The 21344-nt window shown below is 43.8% G+C and overlaps 2 protein-coding genes across 2 annotated transcripts in view; one reads left to right on the top strand and one right to left on the bottom strand.

Annotated features, from left to right (window-relative positions):
• Positions 1-3775: 3775 nt before the first annotated feature.
• On the top strand, positions 3776-7168 carry fam131aa (family with sequence similarity 131 member Aa; the record flags this gene model as incomplete). The annotated part of the gene is made up of 5 exons (XM_084056845.1): positions 3776-3823; positions 4212-4323; positions 4517-4699; positions 6259-6417; positions 6609-7168. The coding sequence occupies 5 exons, from the start codon at positions 3776-3778 to the stop codon at positions 7166-7168; spliced, it is 1062 nt and encodes a 353-aa protein (XP_083912971.1).
• Positions 7169-10068: 2900 nt separating this feature from the next.
• clcn2a (chloride channel, voltage-sensitive 2a) overlaps positions 10069-21344 on the bottom strand; it is a 38299-nt gene continuing 27023 nt past the window's right edge. Inside the window, exons 11-25 of the mRNA XM_084057477.1 lie at positions 21059-21160; positions 20099-20183; positions 19472-19630; positions 19215-19284; positions 19001-19111; positions 17748-17961; positions 16796-16932; positions 16103-16347; positions 15434-15545; positions 14441-14487; positions 13290-13352; positions 12422-12460; positions 12223-12327; positions 11677-11763; positions 10069-11282 (exon numbers count right to left, since the gene is read on the bottom strand). Of these exons, the coding sequence (XP_083913603.1) occupies positions 10719-11282; positions 11677-11763; positions 12223-12327; positions 12422-12460; positions 13290-13352; positions 14441-14487; positions 15434-15545; positions 16103-16347; positions 16796-16932; positions 17748-17961; positions 19001-19111; positions 19215-19284; positions 19472-19630; positions 20099-20183; positions 21059-21160 (2140 nt within the window). The 3' untranslated portion in view covers positions 10069-10718. The remainder of the gene's footprint in view (positions 11283-11676; positions 11764-12222; positions 12328-12421; positions 12461-13289; positions 13353-14440; positions 14488-15433; positions 15546-16102; positions 16348-16795; positions 16933-17747; positions 17962-19000; positions 19112-19214; positions 19285-19471; positions 19631-20098; positions 20184-21058; positions 21161-21344) is intronic.

The following is a 21344-nucleotide window of genomic DNA, read 5'->3' as shown; positions in this document are numbered from 1 at the left end:
GTTTGGGGAAACTGTGTCCTACTCATTTGACTGTCTTTTTGTTACTGGGTGTGTTTGTGTGCCTCTACAATATAAGCTGGACTTGTTCACTCAAATTTTTAAGTGAGCAAATCGGGTTCATGTTGGGCGTTTAAAATACAGCATGTAGGGTAGAACTAGTCATTGGCCTGTAGTCGGTAAAATCCTGAGTGTATCTTTAACAGAAGGATCAAATGGACACTCAGTTGTGTTGACAAACTGATGTGTTCCTCAAGGTCGGAAAACATTACTGAAAATAACTGTTGGTGTAGACTTGCTTCATCTTGGTGTTTTACAGTGGTGGGCAAAGTATTCAAACTCAGTAGTTGGGTCAAAGTATATACTCCTGGTCAAATATTACTGACTACAAGTGAAAGTACACAATTTTCTTTTTGACATTAATGCATTGCTTTATTAAAATGTAGAAAAAATATTAAAAAATATATATAAATGGTTAAAATAGCAGATCAGATAGCAGATCTACAAGCACACAACGACGTGAGCTTATAGATCGGCTATTTTCAAATAGCCAAAGTTTAAATAGGGCTGAAGTGGTAAGATATGTAACAATAATCTAAAACTACAAAGTAACTAAAGTTGTCTAATAATTGTAGTGGAGTAAAAGTATAATATTTGCCTATGTAGTGGAGTAGAAGTAACGGTACTGAACATTGGACCTACTCAAGTAAAGTAAAAAAAAAAAAAAAAAAACTCAAAATTATAATTGAGTACATGTACTTCGTTACTTTCCACCACTGCTCTTTGGGATGTGGATCATTCCTGCTGCAGTTGATCTGATCCAACATGGGGAGGGAGGGGGAGATGGAATATGACACCGCCTAGTGTTGATGACGCGTACTGACAAGACGTTTGGGCAGCCGTATGTAACCCATATACCGACCAACACATGCCTAACATCCAAGACATAATATTGGACCTTGGAATATGCGCACTGGGATTTAGTGCCATTGCATATACTAGCCTACAGCAAGAGGTCATCAACATATCATCTGTTGATAGGATTGGAGACAAGCTCATTATAATGCGCGACTCTTACAGGGCCGCCAGCGTTCGATTTGCAGGTAGGTGCTGCTAAGTGGCAGTTCCTGTAAACAATATTACTGCCAATGTCTGCCATTATATGCATCGCTTGGTGTATTATAGCCTAGGGCAGAAATAGCCTTGGATCAAGACTATCATAGATGTATTTTATTGATTTTGACATTTGCATCATAGATACGAAAGTAAAAGTCAGTCAGACTCGAGTCTTGATCTAAGGCTAGAGCATAAATAGTGTGAAGGACTTTCCATCCTAAGATTTGTTCGATGCAGATTTGAAACAAGTCCGTGTCATTCGTGTGCAGATGTGGGTCCTCAGTTGCTTAGAAACGTGCTGCACCAAGTCTGTCTCACTCACCCACTTCAACGATGATGTTATTTTCCCTCATTTCAGTACAGCTGTAGGCCTCCTATCACGTGTGTCACTGATCATCCTGTCTCAGAGCATCCGTCACATGATGTAAATTAATTGTAAACCCATAATTGCATGTCCCCGTCGCCTCCATTCTCGTTAGAGGGCATATTATGCTTTATCTTAATGGCTACCCCATGACACTGTTATTGGCTCTCGACTATTCCACTTGTTGGTCATGCGATCAGAGCACTGGTTCCGAGAATGTAATAGTAGCCTACGCAAATGATCACAATAATGACAAGATATGAATTGCCTCTTGCCAAGAGGCAATTCATATCTTGTTTTATTGTCTAACCCAAGAGGCTCTTGGGTTAGAGAGAAGTGATAAAACGGAGCTTCCCATGGCTCACATAATTGTGATTGCTAGAACTTTGGAGGAGCTATCCAGGGTGCTGAAACAAGCTACACTTTGAGAAGGGCTATGTATGCGTGTTTTAAACGTTTTTTTGTGCTAAATCTCTCAAATTAGGAATAATGATTGTCACACAATTCGGATCCCTTTGCTATAACTAGCTAACCATCCACGTATCACTAACACAGTGTTTGAGGGTGCTGATGTATAGGCCTTGATGTCTGCAATAACTGCTAGGCTATGCCTCACTATCTTGAGTAACCTACTATACAGTATATTTACTACTACCTTGGCTATAGTGTGTAGTATATCATCAATGCGGTACACCCAGGCACTAGTACACCTGACCCAGTAGACTACCTACATGCTTGGCTCTTGGAAATCCGGTCCTCTCTGTCCGTCCACAGAACAGGTTGGGGTCATATGTCTGCTGTCTAGTCTATACACTGTCTAAATATACAGTATGGTCTGCAATATGTGCAGTCTTTCCCTAAGACTTGCCCTGAATGTCCAAGAACTTTGTTTCTGTTGACTGTTGTTCTGATTAGTGAGTGTCAGAAGTGAGTCATGACCCTTCCTCTTCCTAGCTGCTTTGGGGGGCAATCTGCTTAAAGATGCCTGGTATTATTGTGGTCATGTCAAGCCATGCACATGTTCACCAGAGCTGGTATCTGGCTATGAGTTTACTTGATGAGCAAATTAAGCAAGCAGCCCTTCTGGAAGTAAAATAACCTCCACAGGCCTCTTTTGTTCATATTCTTATAGGAGTGACCTACTGTATAAGTTCCGCAGTACACAAAAAATCACACCCTGTGTGAAGGAAGCGGTGCCTTTGGGGCGGGCCTTAACTCATTTCAGCTCGTCCCTATTGGTGGTCAGAGTCCACTTACCAAATTTGTACTTGGTAGCATGCTGCAAACTGGAATGATGGCTGTTTAAAGCCCAGCCAATGGGCAGACAGAGGGGGCGGGGCTTAAGTAATGACAGTTAGTCCCTATTGCTGGCTTTAGTCCATGTACAAAATGTGTACTCCGTAGCATGCTGCGAACTTGAGTTATGGCTGTTTGAAGGCCAGCCAATGGGAAGACAGAGGGGGCGGGGCTTCAGAAATTCATGCTGGTCCCTATTGGTGGTCTAAGTCCACATACCAAATGTGGACTTGGTGGCATGCTGCAAACTGGAGTTATAGCTGTTTAAAATCCCGTGCTCATCCCGTGCTCATACGGGCGCTGGGGGTCCCTGGACCCCTCTTTGATAACTTCAGCAATTCATGCTCGTGCCTATTGGTGGTGTAAGTCCACATACCGAATGTGGACTTGGTGGCATGCTGCAAACTGGAGTTATAGCTGTTTAAAATCCCATGCTCATCCCGTGCTCATCCGGACGAACGGACGGACGGACGGACGGACGGACAACCAGTGGCACGTGTGGCCAATGAGAGGAGAGATGGCATAGGCAATCTCCAAGTGTGTGTGTGTGTGTGTGTGTGTGTGTGTGTGTGCGTGTGTTTGTATGTGTTGCTTCTTTGCCGTGCTCATCCCGTGCTCATCCGGACGGACGGACGGACATACGGACAAAGTCAAGTGTAGAGCGGTTGGCACCGCTAAAAAAAAGTAAAGTTAAAATATGTGTTTGTTTTGGACATGCGGTTAGTTAGGTGGGGCTATCACTTTTAATAGGGATCAGCAGCCATGGGTTGGGCAGCAATTCATTTGCCTGGTCTCGCGAAGACTCTCACCAACCCCCCCACCCTTCTAGACCCAACCATTCTATCCGGTTTCACAGGCTTACCATGGCTTTAGCATCTGTGCAATAGATTTAGGGCATAGCTGTTTGCTTGTCAGCCGAGTGGTTTAAACCAGTAAACCGTGAGCTGTTGTGTGGTTTAGTTGTGTTAGTCTGTGCGGTGATACCACCTCTCCATCTCCATGATGCGGCTGACAAGTAGGAGCATGGAAAGAAGAGAGCGGCAGGCAGAGGTAGGAGAAAAGACAAGAGACTATCTCAAACTTTACGGTGACAGGGCTCTGATTCTGAGCTATTGTGGGCCAAACGGGCACCAACAACATTGCTCTTTAATGTTACTTCTGGCAAGGAAATACCATTTTTTTGTAATTTTGTCTTATAAGAACTTGTTTTTGAAGGAAACTGGGTGTAGGCCGACAATAATGGATAATTTATACTTTGTCATTCAAACCACATTGCTCACCAAAAATAACTGACTTTAAACTGAAAAAAATATTTTGACACCTGTGTGACAAAGTATAAATTATGCTTACAAGTAGTAGGGGTATAGTTATTAGATCTACAGAGAATTTATGTTTTAAGCATCTGTAAAATTTCATGGTAATCCAACCTTTCTTGTAGGTGAAATTTGAGGAGGCTGAAATGATTCCAAAGTCAGGAAAATCTCCAGCTGAATCAAGGAAAGCTGTGAGCATCCATGAGTTTGCGGCTCTGGCCAGGTCCTCCTTAAACGGTAACACCAACACACGCGCACACGCACACACACACACACACACACACACACACACACACACACACACACACACACACACACACACACACACACACACACACACACACACACACACACACACACACACACACACACACACACACAGTCCATGTATGTACAGTAGAGTAACCTCTACCTATTTCTCTACGTCTAGGTATCTCCCAGGTTATGAAGGACCATGTAACCAAGCCCACATCTTTGGCTCAGGGTCGGGTTGCCCACCTCATTGAGTGGAAGGGGTGGCCAAAACCCACAGACCCACCACCGGCTGCCCACTCCCATTTCAGCACCTACTGTCATCTGACTGAGGGAGAGAAGGAGGCGCGCTTCGCAAAAGGTCAGCTTCACATTACATCAGCTAGTTGCATGGATCCAGTATTCAGAGAATTTCAGGTTGTTCAAGCCACTGTACTACTGCTGCATCAACCTGTGCTAACTGCAGTTAGCTTGCTTAATATATATATCATATATATGTAATTAGAGCTGTCAAAGGTAACTCAATGAATCGCAATTAACTCAACGTTATGTTAATCACGATTAATTATTTTAATCACATATTTATTTATTTTAGCCATTTGGCCTACCGGTAGTTTAGGACACAGCTCTCTATGTCTGTGAGCATGCTCCTTATGTTTTGCTGTTATGTATTGTGTTCTGTGGATTTCCATAGTCATTGTAGATGTTACAGTACCATTACTGTAGTTACCCCACAACTCATTAGGAACTACATTTACCACCTCATTTCTTCAGCTACTTTCAATAGGGAGCTAAATGCAAGTAGTAGATTGGGAGGCTACAGGGAGGCTACAATATCCTTTGCTCAATTTTTTTTTGTTGTAGAATGAGGTCCATCCTTTAGTGTTAATGTAAATATCTTCTAAATTAAAGAAGATATTTTAGTGAACCTACATAAGCATAAAGGTGGACACTACAGTACTCATATAAGTACATTTAGCAGATCTTTATACCCATCTGCTGCAGCCTTTTTAATGCAGTACCATTTGATGGTTTCTTTGTTTTTCTTTTATTGATTTCCAATAATAAATAAACATACTTTTGCATAAAGCAAACATTTACCTTATCCCTCTAAGGTACATTGTGAACAGATAAAAACTGATGTCTTATTTGCGATTAATAGTGAGATTAACTATGAAAAATCATGCGATTAATCGCGATTAAAAATGTAATCGTATGACAGCACTAATATATACAGTATATACATATATATATATATATATACACAGTATATACACACATACACACAGTATATATACACGAAGGTGACGATTTGTGTTTGCGTGTTGTTTATTTGGTTTCTGTGTGCAGGCTTTGTGGGCGTATGCTTGGACTTGTTTTGCTGTTTAGAAATAACATCCTCTCCTTGCTTACACCTTCTGTCACATCTATAATCTGTGACCCCTTTGTATACTGTATGCCAGTGCTCACATTGAATGATGGCATGTCTTGGTTGGTACTGTAGCAGATGGTTACCAAGACTATTGGATTGACTGCAAACACATTTTACTAAGCCATTCTCCCCGACACCTGTGACTTTAACCACATGAAACCTATAGCTTCCCTATTCTGGGGCAAACATTCTGCAAAAATGGCAGATCTACAAGCTCACAACGGGTTGTGTTGCATTGCAACGAGTGAGCTTATAGATTGTCTATTTTCAGTAAAGAGATTTGCTGTTAAAGGAAAAAAGGAGTGACCGTGGTCAACTAAGAATCTATTGTTTAATGAATGTGTTTTTACCAGCAGAGTGAGACACTGATATAGAGACAGGTGCTGTATTTGTAGTGTGCCTCAGTCTACGCTGTTATTTTTTATGCTTGCAGAGTTAGATGTCTAGTATGTTGTAGTATTGATGTTGTGAATGCGTGTCCCTTTCAGGAGTGGCTGAGCAGTTTGCGATTGCCGAGGCTAAGTTGCGTGCGTGGGCATCAATAGATGATGATGAGGAGGAGGAGGAGGAGGAGGAGCGCGACTCTAATGGCGCGGACTTCACGCAATCCGAGGGCCAGACACACACGTTCTCCGGCCAGGACTCAGGTATGGCTCCAAGACACCCATCACATCACATTTATGCTCTCCTTCTGTTCTCTTCCATCACAGCCAACTCATTGTCATTTCTAGATCATCATCATCATCATCATCTCATGAACGCTTCCCCCTCCTCTGTCAAACCCCATCCCTCTTAATCCATCTCCTATAGGTGTTCTGACTCTTTGCCCCTCCCTCAGACGCCGCAACCTCCAATCAGATTCCTGCGTGCGAAGTGCCATGCCAGGCTGAGGCTGATGACAGCGAAGCTCCGCCCTCTGGTAGTCCTTTAGGCTCCAGCAGCAGCAACAGCAGGCTGCTCTATGATAGGTTTGTGCCTCACGATGACCCACATTCCACCCAGACCCATTCACCTACTTTGCGCGGCAATCACACGAGCCCCTTCCTGGAGGAAGGGCCGCTCGATGGCAAAGGGCAGACAGTGCAGCTGCAGCAGGAGAATCACCAGCACGGCGAGGTCTTCATCGATCACAAGCCTGAGTGGAGGCCCCGGGGTCGGAGCAGTCGGTTTGACTCCTGCTACTCCACCTCTCACTCCGAGTCTCCTGGGGAGGAGGAGGAGGACGACGAAGAGGAGGATGATGAGGAAGGGAGTGTGTTCCACGAGGGGCACGCATGGCACCCCAGCCCAGGGCGCTTCTTCTCCGACCGGGCCTCGTCCGGAGTTGCGTCGTTCGATGAGGAGGAAGAGAGGAATGAGGCAGTGGAGAGCAAAGAAGAGAAGGAGCATTTGATGTGACATGGGGTGACTGTCCTCCTAGATACAGGACCAAACGCCCCCCCCCCCGCCCACCTGCCACTCCCCAGGGCTTCTGTTGATTCCTAATATGATGTGCTGTTACTGAAAACATATCTCAATCAATCCTTTAGTACCCCCCTACACACACACATACACATCCGTTTTCCTCCCGTTCCCTCCTTGCCACCAATGTGCTGTTCTATAGCTCATCCTGTCCTCTGTGGTTTTATAGTGCTAAAACCAGGAAGTCCACAATGGGTGTCCTCACCAAAATTCCAACTTTCCCATAGGGTTTTCGATGTATGCATCAAATAAGGTCTATGGTTAACGTAAACCCAAGAGAGCTTCGCTTTATGTTCTATGACATATGTTACATCAATTAAGATACTAACCGTGAATTTTGAAGCCATTTTTTCTATGTACTCTATATTACTTACCTATTGGGTGGCTTAAAGCTGCAATCAATAACGTTCATAACCTACCCAGGATTTGAACCTGGTCCCCTACGCAACTGCCGAATTGTCTGCTACTGAGCACACCTGCTTGCTCAGAGGTTACGTCAGAAATTACGTTTTGACCTTCAGGCAGTACCAAATTTTGTCAACCACTAGTGGTCCTACCCAACCACAGAATCTAAATTTCTCAACAGAAGAGCAAGGAGACCACATCCAACCACTGCAGTTGTGTTAATTATATTGTATCAACATACTCTAAAAAGCTATTAACATACAGTAGCATTTTATTCACATTAAAGAACGTTATGGATTTCAGCTTTAAAAGTTGTTTTAAAGTATGTTGAGGAGTAAACATCAGGGTTGATCTACAAAAAGACAACAACCCTGCAGCACTCTGTTGCTGATGAGTGTTTAGTAGAGAGTGAAGCCAGAATGTACTGTAAAGCTGTCATTGAAACTGATCTTTGTACAGTTTTTTTTCTTTCTTTTAATTTTTTTTGTGAAGAGTCATGTGTTAATGTTGCAATGGTTTTCTATGGATACAAATTTGTAGTGTTGTTTTTCCCGGTCATGCTGTGTTATGTGCGGTGGGCTACGTTTGATACTGAATGTCTGAGTGTTATGTACTGTGTATATAAATATGATTTGTTTTTTTCAAACCAACCAACCAACATTTGTGGGCTCTTTTTTACACACGCATACAGTACACACACACACACACACACACACACACACACACACACACACACACACACACACACACACACACACACACACACACACACACACACAATTTCAAACAAGTGTTTCTTTCAGCTTAGGTCTCAAAGTTTTTCAAATTTAATCCTTCAATGATGTACAAAACAACTTCATGTTCTCTGAAAAATAACAATGGCTGTTGATTTCAAATGCATAATTCTCCTATATACATAGCAGGTACGGTACGTAGAATCATCCATGTATTTTCATATATACAAAGCATATACAGGCCAGGGCCATATAAAGGGAGATACTACAGACTTATTGCTTAACTACAGTATGTGCTGCAAGTTAGCTTATAGACGCTCTACATTTTAAACTCCTCATACATTATCTTATATTGTGAGCACTACTTTACATTCTATATGCATACAAAAGTAAGACAGCAATAAATTATTGCACACATTTACACAGTCTAGAATGAGATTGGCATGTTGTGATAATCACAAAACATAATTGAAGTATGGCTCAAAAGTGTTGTATGAAGCCAAGTCAGTTAGCTTCAACAAAAGTTACATCCATTTGCAATTTGATTCAGGTCATACTGAGTTTGTAATAAGCACTCACACACTTTGCTCTACAAGAGGTTTGTACTGTAGCTATCACTGTGCTTCAAAGTTATGTAATATTTCTAAACATTGCATTAGAGGCCAGGCTGGATTAAATGTTTTCTGTGCCATATGTAGGAGGCTATCTTTAACACTGTATGAAAATATTTATTTCAATTATATAAATATCTATGGGCCATGTACATATCTTTGTGTATATCTGATGGAATGTGCATGTTTATGTGTGGTTAGTTGTGTGTGTACGTGTGTGTGTGTGTGTGTGTGTGTGTGTGTGTGTGTGTGTGTGTGTGTGTGTGTGTGTGTGTGTGTGTGTGTGTGTGTGTGTGTGTGTGTGTGTGTGTGTGTGTGTGGTGTGTGTGTGTGTGTGTGTGTGTGTGTGTGCGTGCGCGTGTGCGTGCGTGTGCGTGCGTGCGTGCGTGCGTGCGTGTGTGTGTGTGCATGCGTGTTAGCATGTTCTGTACAATAGCCAGTAATATCCTCAACCACTTTGAGCTCATCATTCCTCTGTCAATACTTGACATGTTTCAATTTAAACACAGTAAATTCACAAAGATGTAGAGGCAATTAATACATCTGAGTTTGGCTGTCTGAATTAAAAATATGGAACAAAACCATCAAAGTCTATTGCCCTTATCAAATCAGCCCCTATACAGCCAAATGAGGCTATGTGTGCTGTACCTTAAATCAATGGTAATTACAATGTGCTTCGCCAGTGTTTCAAACCCTGTACGACTACTCTAACCTTGGTCATCAGGTACAGTACAACGTCTTCAACCACTTTAACCCTGAAGTCCCTATTTCGGGCAGATTCTCAAAAAAAAATTAAAGATTTTAAAAGTCTTTCCAAATCTTTTTATATATTTCAAAAATAGTGAAAATAGCAGATCTACAAGCTGTAGATTGGCTATTTTTGCTATTTGTCTTACAATGAAGTATATAGGGCTTAGAGGAGTAGTTCACCCACATTTTACTTATTTTCTATCAATTACACACCCCATGAAGACTTGAATTCATGGAGTTTTTTTTTGTTTTTGTCGCATTCCTCACCCAATAATTTGATGACCGACTGAGTCTCCGGTAGCTACCGCAGACATTAGCATCTTTCCACCAGTCATCAAATTATTGGCTGACAAAAACGAAAAAAAAAAAATCCATGAATTCAAGGCTTTATGGGGTGTGTAATTGATAGAAAATAAAACATTTTTTGGGTGAACTACTCCTTTAAGTGGTTAAGCTGCCTTGGTCCTGGGTGTGAGTAGGTAGTTGTTTTATACCATAATTGATGCAGTCATTTCTTCTTCACGCCATTTCCTTCATCTGTTGCGGTTGTTCTTATTTTCGGTCATGCCGTGTGTCTGACCCCTTTCTCTCCCCTGTGTTAAATGTTTATACTCCATAGTATGACAATGTCGCTTGCCAACAAGAACTGATTTTCAAGCTAACAAAGCATCGCATAAATTAAGCTTTACTTAGGGTTATGTATTCACACCAGATTGGAGTGCGCTGGGCAAAGTGCCACAAGGCACACACATGTGCACATTCGCACATGAAAGCATATGTGCACATGCGCATGCACACACATACACAAACACATACACGCAAGCACGCACACACTCACGCACTCACACATACACACACAGTTCCAATAACCGCAACACTATTAACACAAAGGCTGGAGCTGGAGGCGAGAGTGACCTCTACAAATGTAGAAACTTCAACAATCATGAGGCGTGTCTGTATGGGACCATTGACTATCAGTCCACCCCTCTAATCATGATTAGGGGGGTGATCCTCAGTATGGGAGGGATGATCCTCAGTATGGGAAGAATTACCCTCACTCTCTTGTTCTGATTGGACCTTTTGGTCCTGGTTTGAGGAGGGACTTCCCTGTTCTTTCATGGGCTCTGATTGTTCTGGTTCTGGTTCTGGAGAGTGGAGGGAGGGGTCGAAGTCACAGCCGAGCTCTGATTCGTCAGTGTGAGAGGGGCTGCATTCAAAAGTGTACTCTGACTGGTCCTCCGTGTAGGACGGGCTCTCCTGGAGCACCAGTTCAGACGTGGTGTCCGGCGTCTCCTCTGGGCTTGCAAACTGCAAAGTTGCCTGGTCCGGGAAGCTGTCTGGGATTTCTTCGTATGGGACATCTGCTTGGTCCTCCGTGTCAGGAGGGGTGGGTTCCCGTGGCAACGAGAGCCCCTTGTGTCGGCTCCACAGCTTATGGAGTTCTGTCACCTCGGACACACTTGTGGTGTTGCCGCTGTCGCGGAAGCTGGCCAACGGGGGGCGCACTTTCACACCCGTCACTGTGACTGAGCCTTCTATAGCCTTTCGAAGCTGGGGATAGATATAAGAAGGAAGGAGAAGCAAGGAGAATGAAAGACCATAAATAATGTGGGAGATGACAGAGAAGGGGAATGTGCATGGCGATGAGAAGAGAGTAAGAACAAGGTGAGCCAAGGTGGACACAGACTGCATACATACATAGTCAGTACGACAAAGCATAATGCAGAATTTAGAGATGTAGGAATTATAATATAATCGGAAATAGACCATTATACAAGACATACATTTCACACATTTCACACACGCACACACACACACGCACACGCACACGCACAGGCACACAGGCACCCACGCGCACGCACGCACGCACGCACGCACGCACGCACGCACGCACGCACGCACGCACGCACGCACGCACGCACACACACACACACACAAAGCTCACCTCTCTGAGAGAAACAACTCCAACAAGGCGTCCAGTGCTGGTCACATATGCATGGTCCAGACCCAGCAGAGAGAAGATGGTGTGTGTCTGTGTGGTTGGTTGGTTGGACAGACAGACAGACAGACAGACAGACAGACAGACAGACAGACAGATGATGTCACAGATGACAGAGACAAATAGAAAATGAGTCATATGAAGGAGACATAAAAAGTCAACGAAAAGGCTTAATTCACAAATATTAAATACACAGTAAAGCCATTCAAAGGTACCGGCCACATTTTATTTGCTTGTTTTTGAACATTTTGATCCTGACAGGATAACAGCAATCGGATTGTGTTAAATGCGAAAACTGGATACTTAAAAAATAATGGGGATTTAGACCAAGCGATCCTATCCTTCATCGAATCAAGCTTACATGTTCTGGTGTTTTTCAAAACAAAAACACAGGTGGAGATTATGTTTTGATGCCAAAAATCTGGATAATCCTGATGAAAACTCCTACTGAAAGGGGTGGATCCGGTGTTGATGTAGAAAAAGACCATGTACCTTATGCAGGGATGTCCTCTCCACAAGCTGGAAAGGGGCGGGGTCAATCTTGCAGTTCTTGAAATCTATTAGCTGATCCATTTGCTGCTCTTCCCATTCTGCTATCTGAGAGTGGGCGGGGAAAGCATTCACAACCATATGAATTAGGAATGCTCCAAATGGTTGCATTCCCTGATCAACAACATGCTGTAGCTCTCACCTCTGTTGTCGTCATGTCATCTTCTACCTCGCTAGCGTCCTGCAGACAGAAATTGTGCTGCAGTATGCACACATAACCAACATTCACATCCACCAAGACGTGTGTGTGTGTGTGTGTGTGTGTGTGTGTTTGTGTGCGCACACATCATCTTTGTTTATTAATGTGGGTTTTTTGTTTGCCCAAAAGGAATGTATAGAGATGGTGAGGAAAGACTTGAGTAAAACATTTCACAATGTGCAGATGAAGAAAAGGAAAAGAGTTTAAAGGAGTAGTTCACCCAAATAATTACTTATTTTCTATCAATTACACACAACATGAATTGAAGGCTTCATTTGTTGGGAACTACTCCTTTAATATACTTAATAAGTACACAAATCCCAGATAATGAGAAATTATGTCAACACTTTTTACATGTTACACGGCACAACGAAACATGAGACAAGCATGCTAAGAATCTACGGCCATGTTGTAATAAAAGGTCCCTACCAAAAAGCACACTAAGCAAGCAATTACATCGGTTCTGAATTTGTTGGACCACTTGTTATTACTGGCAGAAACACTCAAGCATGAGTGATACTTAGTTGCGTGACGGTGTCACACACCGGAAATAGCCAATCTAGAAGCTTGTGAGCTTATGGATCTTCTTTTTCCGGTGTGCGACACCAGCACGCAACTACGTATAAATCAGGCATCAGAGGTTCAAAGAACAGAGTAACCTTTCTCTCCCACTCTTCACCCCCCCGTGCACTGCTACTGTAATAGTTGGAAGCTAGAGCATCACAAAGAGTTTGGTCCGACCGTCACTAGTGGCTCGTTCACAAGGCAACGGTTACCTAGCAACGGTCTCTAGGCGGTAGAACAATCTTACCGCCATGGAGATTCTCACTCGTTTGGGCTTCTTGGTTTCAGGCGATGCCGGCCCAACGGAGGCCTTCCAACCAGGAAGAGAAGGAGTCAAGATAACAGAGGATTGTTGGAAGAGATCGCATTACACAAGTTATCCCTTACAGTGCGTTACCGCGCGCAACATCAGATTCCCATTAAGACTTACACAGCTCATGGAGAGAGTCCCTCTGGCATAAGCACAATGTTGCTGGAAGTGCGTAGTTACTATGCCAGAGATGCAGTGGTGGAAAAAGTACTCAGATATTATATTATATAAGTACAAGTATCTATACTGTATGTACTTAAAGTACCAAAAGGAAAAGTACAAACATTTTGAAAATAGCAGATCTACAAGCTCACAACGCGTCGCGATGCGACGCGTTGTGAGCTTGTAGATCAGCTATTTTCAAATAGCCTATGTATAAAATAGGGCTAAAGTGGTTAATGTATGTTCTATAATATAATAATTGATAATTGCAAAGTAAAGTAAAAATACCTCAAAATTGTACTTAAGTACAGTACTTGAGTAAATGTACTTAGTTACTTTACACCACTGCAGAGATGAAGGTGAAGGTACAAGATCTAACAAAACTCCCATACCTACAGTAGCATTTATTAATGTATTATTTATACAGTGCACTTCTTGGAGAGAGAGGGACAATGACTCACAAGAAGTGTTCAATGAAATGGACTTAAGAATTACATTAACACACAGGAGTTTACAGTATAGGATCACACAAATTATCCGCAAAGCCTGTGGGTGTGTCCTGAGGCAGTGTGTGTGTGTGTGTGTGTGTGTGTGTGTGTGTGTGTGTGTGTGTGTGTGTGTGTGTGTGTGTGTGTGTGTGTGTGTGTGTGTGTGTGTGTGTGTGTGTGTGTGTGTTAGGGCTGAACGTAATGTAGTTATCTAGATATGAACAGGCACAATATACGTACATATCAAACATCACGAACATCCCAAATCACAAACATCCCTTGTTTTAGCAAGGAAAATGTGTGTGTGTGTGTTTGGTGAACATACGTGTCTCAAACACGTATGTTCATTGTTCACACTCGTGCGCCACACATACCTACATACATTTTCTTTCTTTCTTTCTTTCTTTCTTTCTTTCTTTCTTTCTCTCCTTTGCTCACCTCCAGCAGGTCTTTGTCTTGCTCAGAACAGGATAGTGTCTGGGAGCCTGAAGGAAAAGACAGAGATGCCGTCTGAATGAATGATGTGGTTCTATGTTCGCTGGCGAGTCAACTTTTTACTTTTCTCAGTCGGTTCACTCAATCTCAGCATTCCTCTGTGCCTTCGAAAGTGAAGGGCACATCAGGAGAGCGCTGCTTTTGTGTGTGTGATTGTGTCCTGGGCATGACGTTAAACTGCCCCGTTGTAACTACCATCGTCAATGTAGTAGGGTGCAGTGGATGCATTTGCAAGTTCTGTGGACTATGTAGCTTGCATACAAGAAGACTCTTCTCACCGGTGGACTACCAACAGTCGACGCTATCTGACGGCCCCTACTTCCCGTGAACAGCTACCGGGAAGAGAGGCAATAGACCCGGCGGCCTTCCAACGGTATGTCCGTCCGCTGTCGTAATAGCAACGGGTGGACTTCCAGGCCCATGAGAACAACTACAGAGAGCGCTTTAACACCAAGCAGCAGTGCAAGACTGCAGTTTGTTTCCTCTGGTGATCCAGCCAAGGACATTATACCGTCGGACTGGTTGTTGGAGGGTTTCGAACAACCTGGGATGCCCAAAGACGAGGCAGAAAGGCTGGCAGAGTATTGTGCTGTCTCTGTTGCCATATGTGGCTGAGCCGCCGCTACTTTCTGAGCGCTGAGTGACATGCGTATTGTATCATGAGCACATATCCATGAGTTTGTGAATGTAACCTTCACTGCACCTAAAATATTTGTGTCCCTGTATGCTTTCCCTGTGTGTGGACATAAATAAATTGTTAAACTGTGTGTGTGTGTGTGTGTGTGTGTGTGTGTGTGTGTGTGTGTGTGTGTGTGTGTGTGTGTGTGTGTGTGTGTGTGTGTGTGTGTGTGTGTGTGTGTGTGTGTGTGTACATATGTGTGTGCCGCACTCTTGAATATGGGTGCACTGTATGTGTGTGTGATTGAGAGTACATACTATTGAGTGCCTCTGTGTTGCTGATGGCGGGCACGGTTTTCAAGGCCGACTTGAGAGGAAGCTGAGCATTGGACACGGCTGGGTTGAACGAGGAAGACTCCTCTGTGGAAATCTATATGGGGAAAATATTAACAGAGACAGACGCATGCCACAAAAACACACGTGCATGCAAGCATGCACACACGCACCCACCCACACACCCACACACACACACACACACACACACACACATGGCCATGCACGCATTCACACACACACACACACACGCACACGCGCACGCGCACACGCACCCACACACACACACACACACACACACACACACACACACACACACACACACACACACGGCCATGCACGCATTCACACACACATATCAAAGCCACAGACAAATATTTATACACACATGCACGTCACGGCACAGGTAAAGGCACAGAAACACAGAAGAAATATGTTAATATAAATGTAGAGAGAGGGGAACTGCAGTATACAGTACAGAAGCACTTACCAGAACAGATGCCCTCAACCCAGCTTCAAGTACATCTGTGCCATTACCTACCTACATGGGACATGCTTCACCCATGCATTGGCCAATCAAACTTATTCCGCTAAACCCCAGTCCAACCCCAGGCCCACCCAAGCCCGACCCTAGATCCCCCGCACTCCTCACACCTGTTGGGTGCTCACCAGGAAGCGGACCGCTTGGCGGGAATTGGTGTTGGCAGTGGCATTGACGTGGGCGTGGGCACAGGGGGAGCTGGGGGTGCTGTCGCTGGTCAGGCTGGACAGGTGGTCCTGGGTGCCGTTGTCCTGGGCGAGCGTTTGGAGATGCTCCAGTCGCCGCTGGCAACCCAGCTGCTGGGAGAGCAGCGACTGCAGCTGAGAACGCTCTATGGAGCCCAACAGGATCATGGACTCTGAGGAAGGACAGACAGACAGACAGACAGACAGACAGACAGACAGACAGACAGACAGACAGACAGACAGACAGACAGACAGACAGACAGACAGACAGACAGAAAGAAAGAAGAGGAAGACAGGAAGTGATGGAAAGGTGGAGGGAGAGTTCAAATAAAACATAAGGGAATCGGATAAAAACAACAGAAAAATATATTTCAAGAAATAACCTATATGATGACACTGTACGGGAGAATATGTTTTTTTTATTTTATGCCAATATATATTATATATTTCACAACTATATTATATATTATATAAATGTATATCTGTTTTGGCCATCACACACACACACACACACACACACACACACACACACACACACACACACACACACACACACACACACACACACACACACACACACACACACACACACACACACACACACACACACACTTACTGTACCTCCAGACTCGACCAGGGCAAGTGTCTTGAGCTGAGCTGAGCTGAGCAGCACCTCCTGTAGGTCACGATAACTTGTGGATAGAGTGACATAGCGCACATCTCTGATCATTATATCTTCCACACGGACGTTATACTTCCTGAAATACAAGGAGGAGAGGAGAGGAGAGGAGTTTAGAGGAGAGGATTAGAGAAGAAGTTAGGGAATAGAGGCCATTACACCATGAGCAACGTGAATAAACCATACGAAAATGCTACACGATTATTTCACATCAAACTATTAATTTGGTGAGGCCTCATTCATGCAGGTCCATAGTTTTATTCGCAGTGAAAAATCAACCTCATTTCGAAAACGAAATATGTCGCTTTATCGCTGCGTTAAATTACATTTTTTGTGGATGTACAATATAACTCTAATTACATATAATAGACAGCAGTTTAAATTTATGCGAATTAATCTCACAAAATAAACAGACCTTAAATGGAAGGAGGGAAGGTGATGGAACAAGAGGGAAAACGATGAAAGAGGGTCGGGGGGGGCTTGTTGATAATGAAGAAATATTGAGGGAAGGATTGTGAAGATGATAGAGGCAAGCGGGAGAAGATAAGAGGAGGTACAAAGGATAACAGGCTTCCTTTTGCAAACAGCAAAACGGCCACGCAGAAATAGCAGCAGCAACCGAACAAAACACCTCCACAAGCATAACAGAAATGGAGGAATGTAAAACATCTAAGAATGTGAAAGATACACCCACATTCATCCACTGATCCATCCTTAGCACTCTTTCAAGCACCGCCGCCGCACGCACGCACGCACGCATGCATGCACACACGCACGCACGCACGCACACACACACACACACACACACACACACACACACACACACACACACACACCGCACACTCACACGCGCACACACACACACACACACACACACACCGCACACACACTCACTCGTGGTGTCCCATGCCCAGTTCAGGCAGATATGGCAGTTTCTTGATCCTGATGATAGAGTCATACAGGGAGGGTTGGAGGGACTGAGCTACAGCGTTTGCCAGGATGACCGCTATCATTACAGGCAAGATATGGGAGATCTGACCGGTGAGTTCAAACACGATGACCGCCGTGGACACGGTGTGCGTGACAGCTCCGGACAGCGCCGCAGCACCTGTAGGAGAAATTATATGATTAGAAAATGTATGTAAAGTATGTACTCATTTGACCCTGGGGAGTCCTCAGATCCTTCAACATTAATTATATCTGCTACACTGGGAAGCGTATATTATGTTTTTGCCCCTGTCTGTGTGTCCATGTGTCCATGTGTGTAAATCTCAGACACCGCCGGAATGATCAGCATCGGTCACCGCATGTACACTCCCAGTATATGCTACGTAGAACCAAAACCCCACATTTTTCTAATCAACCTCATGGTGGCACCATAACATGCCACTTTATTTACGTACCTAACAAGATTTTCCGCCATTTGGAATTTTCTTCAAAACACACTCTTTGCTACTACCACAGATTTTGTACAAAACACACATTATCTCTGGAGTCATGTGATAGATGTATCGTTCAGATCTTTCATATTCCATTTGGATTGTTTGTGATTGCCTTACAAATGATGTGGGAGTGGCCCCAGAAATGCCTTGAGGGAATTTCATGACCTTTGGCTCAAATGTCCACTTGGACTCAAGGATGAACTGGTTAGAAGTAGGTGGTCAAAGTCACTGTGACAGCAAAAAACATGTTCATTAAATTCCTTCAAAGCCATCATTCACTAATATTTGAGCCTGCAGACACAGATGTAAACGGCAACTGGTTGGCGGAGGCATACAACGGTGAAGTGGTATTTTTTAGTTTTGACTATGCCATAAGACACCGAATCCAAAAACAGAATCATTGAATTTTGGGGGGTTTTCTTTCACACCGTCCTGCTCATCAGTGAGTCACAGCCATCGCCATTTCATTTCAGCCCAAAAGCTTAAGTGGAATCCTTTTGCATCCGTCACATTCAATAAGCTCGCAAAGACTGATATAAATAGCCTCGGCCCTCAGTGATTTCAATTACAGAGCATTGGACAGACCCCCCTGTCCTCACTTCCATTCATCCACAAAATCCTTTATGGGAGATCAGGACAAATTGGATACAGAATTTGGAATTATTGCTATGCTGATTTCAAGCAGCATGAGGGATGAATGCTCACCGACTACAGCGTAGCCACCAGGGACTATGGGATACACACTGCCATCTGCATGTATACCGTCAGGGAACATGGTAGCCATGATCTCTCCAACCAGCCGTCCAAACGCAGCTCCTGTCCAACACATCCACACAGAGATGAAAGACGGAGGTTATTTATAGGGCTCATGTCATCATGGTTCAGAAACACGCAGGAAGCTGGAGCAGATATTGCTTACCAATAAGAAATACTGGCATGAAAGCCCCACATGGCACTGGCATGGTGGTAGCCACGGCTGACATCCAAAACTGGCAAATATAGAGAACAGAGAGTGAGAGACACACACACACACACACACACACACACACACACACACACACACACACACACACACAACCAGATGGGAAGAAAGAGTGTATAAGCATAATTTTGCCAATTACATTCCGCCACATTAACACAAACCTTAATCAAAATTGACTTGTGCCTGGGCCTTACCTTCATGATAATGAAGAAGATGAGCGTGATGAAGACGTTGACTTGGGGATGTTTCCAGGCATGGGAGTGGCTGAGGTAGTGACTGAACTCTTCATTTACTCCATGACGGCACCAGGTACGGTTGTCAAACAGAGCCACCAACGACTCATGCTGCGTCAGCTTCATAGAAACATATAGGAAAGCTAGGTGGATACATGCTACAGCGTGATAGAAACATAAAGGATAGCTAGGTGAATAAACGCTAGTCACTGGAGAACACTGAGGAGAATTAGGTATCATCTCTATGTTAAAATTGGCATGTGGGTAGACGGTGGGAAGACGGTGAGTGGGTGGGAAGACAGTGGGTGGGTGGGAGGGCGTCACATAACACATCCGGATTTGATTGGCCAACAAATGTCACAAAACGTGACATCCGGATTTGATTGGCCAAGCTTTGCATGATGTAGAGCTCTGATTAGCGCTACTAGATTTCCAGGCAGTGGCCTGAACATCTAGTACAATTCCAATATGATTTTATTTATCTATCTATCTACTACTACTACTACTACAAACTGTAATAACAACGAACCAATGAGACAGGATTTCTACTAGGCAATGTTATATGATAGATTTGCTTTATTTTCTCACCTGTCCAGCCATGAACTGTCCAAAACCTGGAGGGAAGGTGAGGGTGGAGACCAACAAAGTGACCAGTGCAGGGTACACCAGACGCCTGACAGGGAGAGACGGACTGTGGGGTCATTAATGGGTGAGCTGCTATGCTCTGTGAGCGCACGTGAGAGGATGTCACCCTGTTATACATGACTGCCGCACTTAAACTTGACAAGACAGATCCAAATCCATGAATAAGATATGTCACCATTCAGCTGAAACAAGGTACCAAGGACATTTTAAATAGATGTGTGAATGCCTGAAGGATTTCACATTTATATGCGAGATGGAATCCGCCTACCCACACATGTGCTATGACACCGCTATGTTCAAAGATTCAGAGAGGTTTTATTTGTCACTCACTCATAAAAGTGTGTGCTGCGAAATGTTGGCATGACATGCTCCCCAGACTGTGACAATAAAATATTATAATATGTAAGCAAGCTAAAATAACAATGTATAATACAAGTTAAGAAAAATAAAAACAGGTAAATAGGTAACAAAACAAAACAAAAACCTTAGCAGCATAGAGATTGTACAGAATATTATGTGAGAGTAATTTAGCAACCATGATATAAAGAATATACAGCATACAGCCTTGTGTGCTCTGTTGTGAGAAAAGAATACATGGAAAGACATGGTTCCTATTGTTGGTGTTTATTCATCTAGACTTCATGCCACTTTAATTTGCATAGAGAATATAATAGCGTTGTGTGTGTGTGTGTGTGTGTGTGTGTGTGTGTGTGTGTGTGTGTGTGTGCGTGCGTGCGTGCGTGCGTGCATGTGTGCGCGTCGCGCGCGCACTAGTGTGTGTGTGTGTGTGTGTGTGTGTGTGTGTGTGTGTGCGTGTGTGTCTGTGTCATACATAAATACAAACTGAGAAACTCTCAGAATTCACATTAACACAGAATTTAGCTGTACGTGAATTATACTCACTTCCTCAGGAGTATCTTGTTAATGGTCTTTTGTTTCCTCATGCATTCCACTATGAGTCGGTTCAGGTAGACAAAGAGAGCACCACCGAAACCACAAGCAATCCTTAAGGAGAGAAGCAGCACAAAACATATTTTCCCAATCAAATGGGTGAAATAAAACTCCATGGTGCGGCACAATAACAACTACAAAACTGTTGAATAACAGGGTGGCAGTGGCTCAGGAGGTAGAGCGACCGCTGGTTTGTTCCCCAGCTCCCCCCGTTTTACTTCTTTAGTCGTCCTTGAGC

The sequence above is a fragment of the Gymnoscopelus microlampas genome (genome assembly GCF_963454915.1).
Source record: "Gymnoscopelus microlampas genome assembly, chromosome: 5".
NCBI lineage: Eukaryota > Metazoa > Chordata > Actinopteri > Myctophiformes > Myctophidae > Gymnoscopelus > Gymnoscopelus microlampas.
This window is presented reverse-complemented; position numbering and strand designations above follow the sequence as displayed.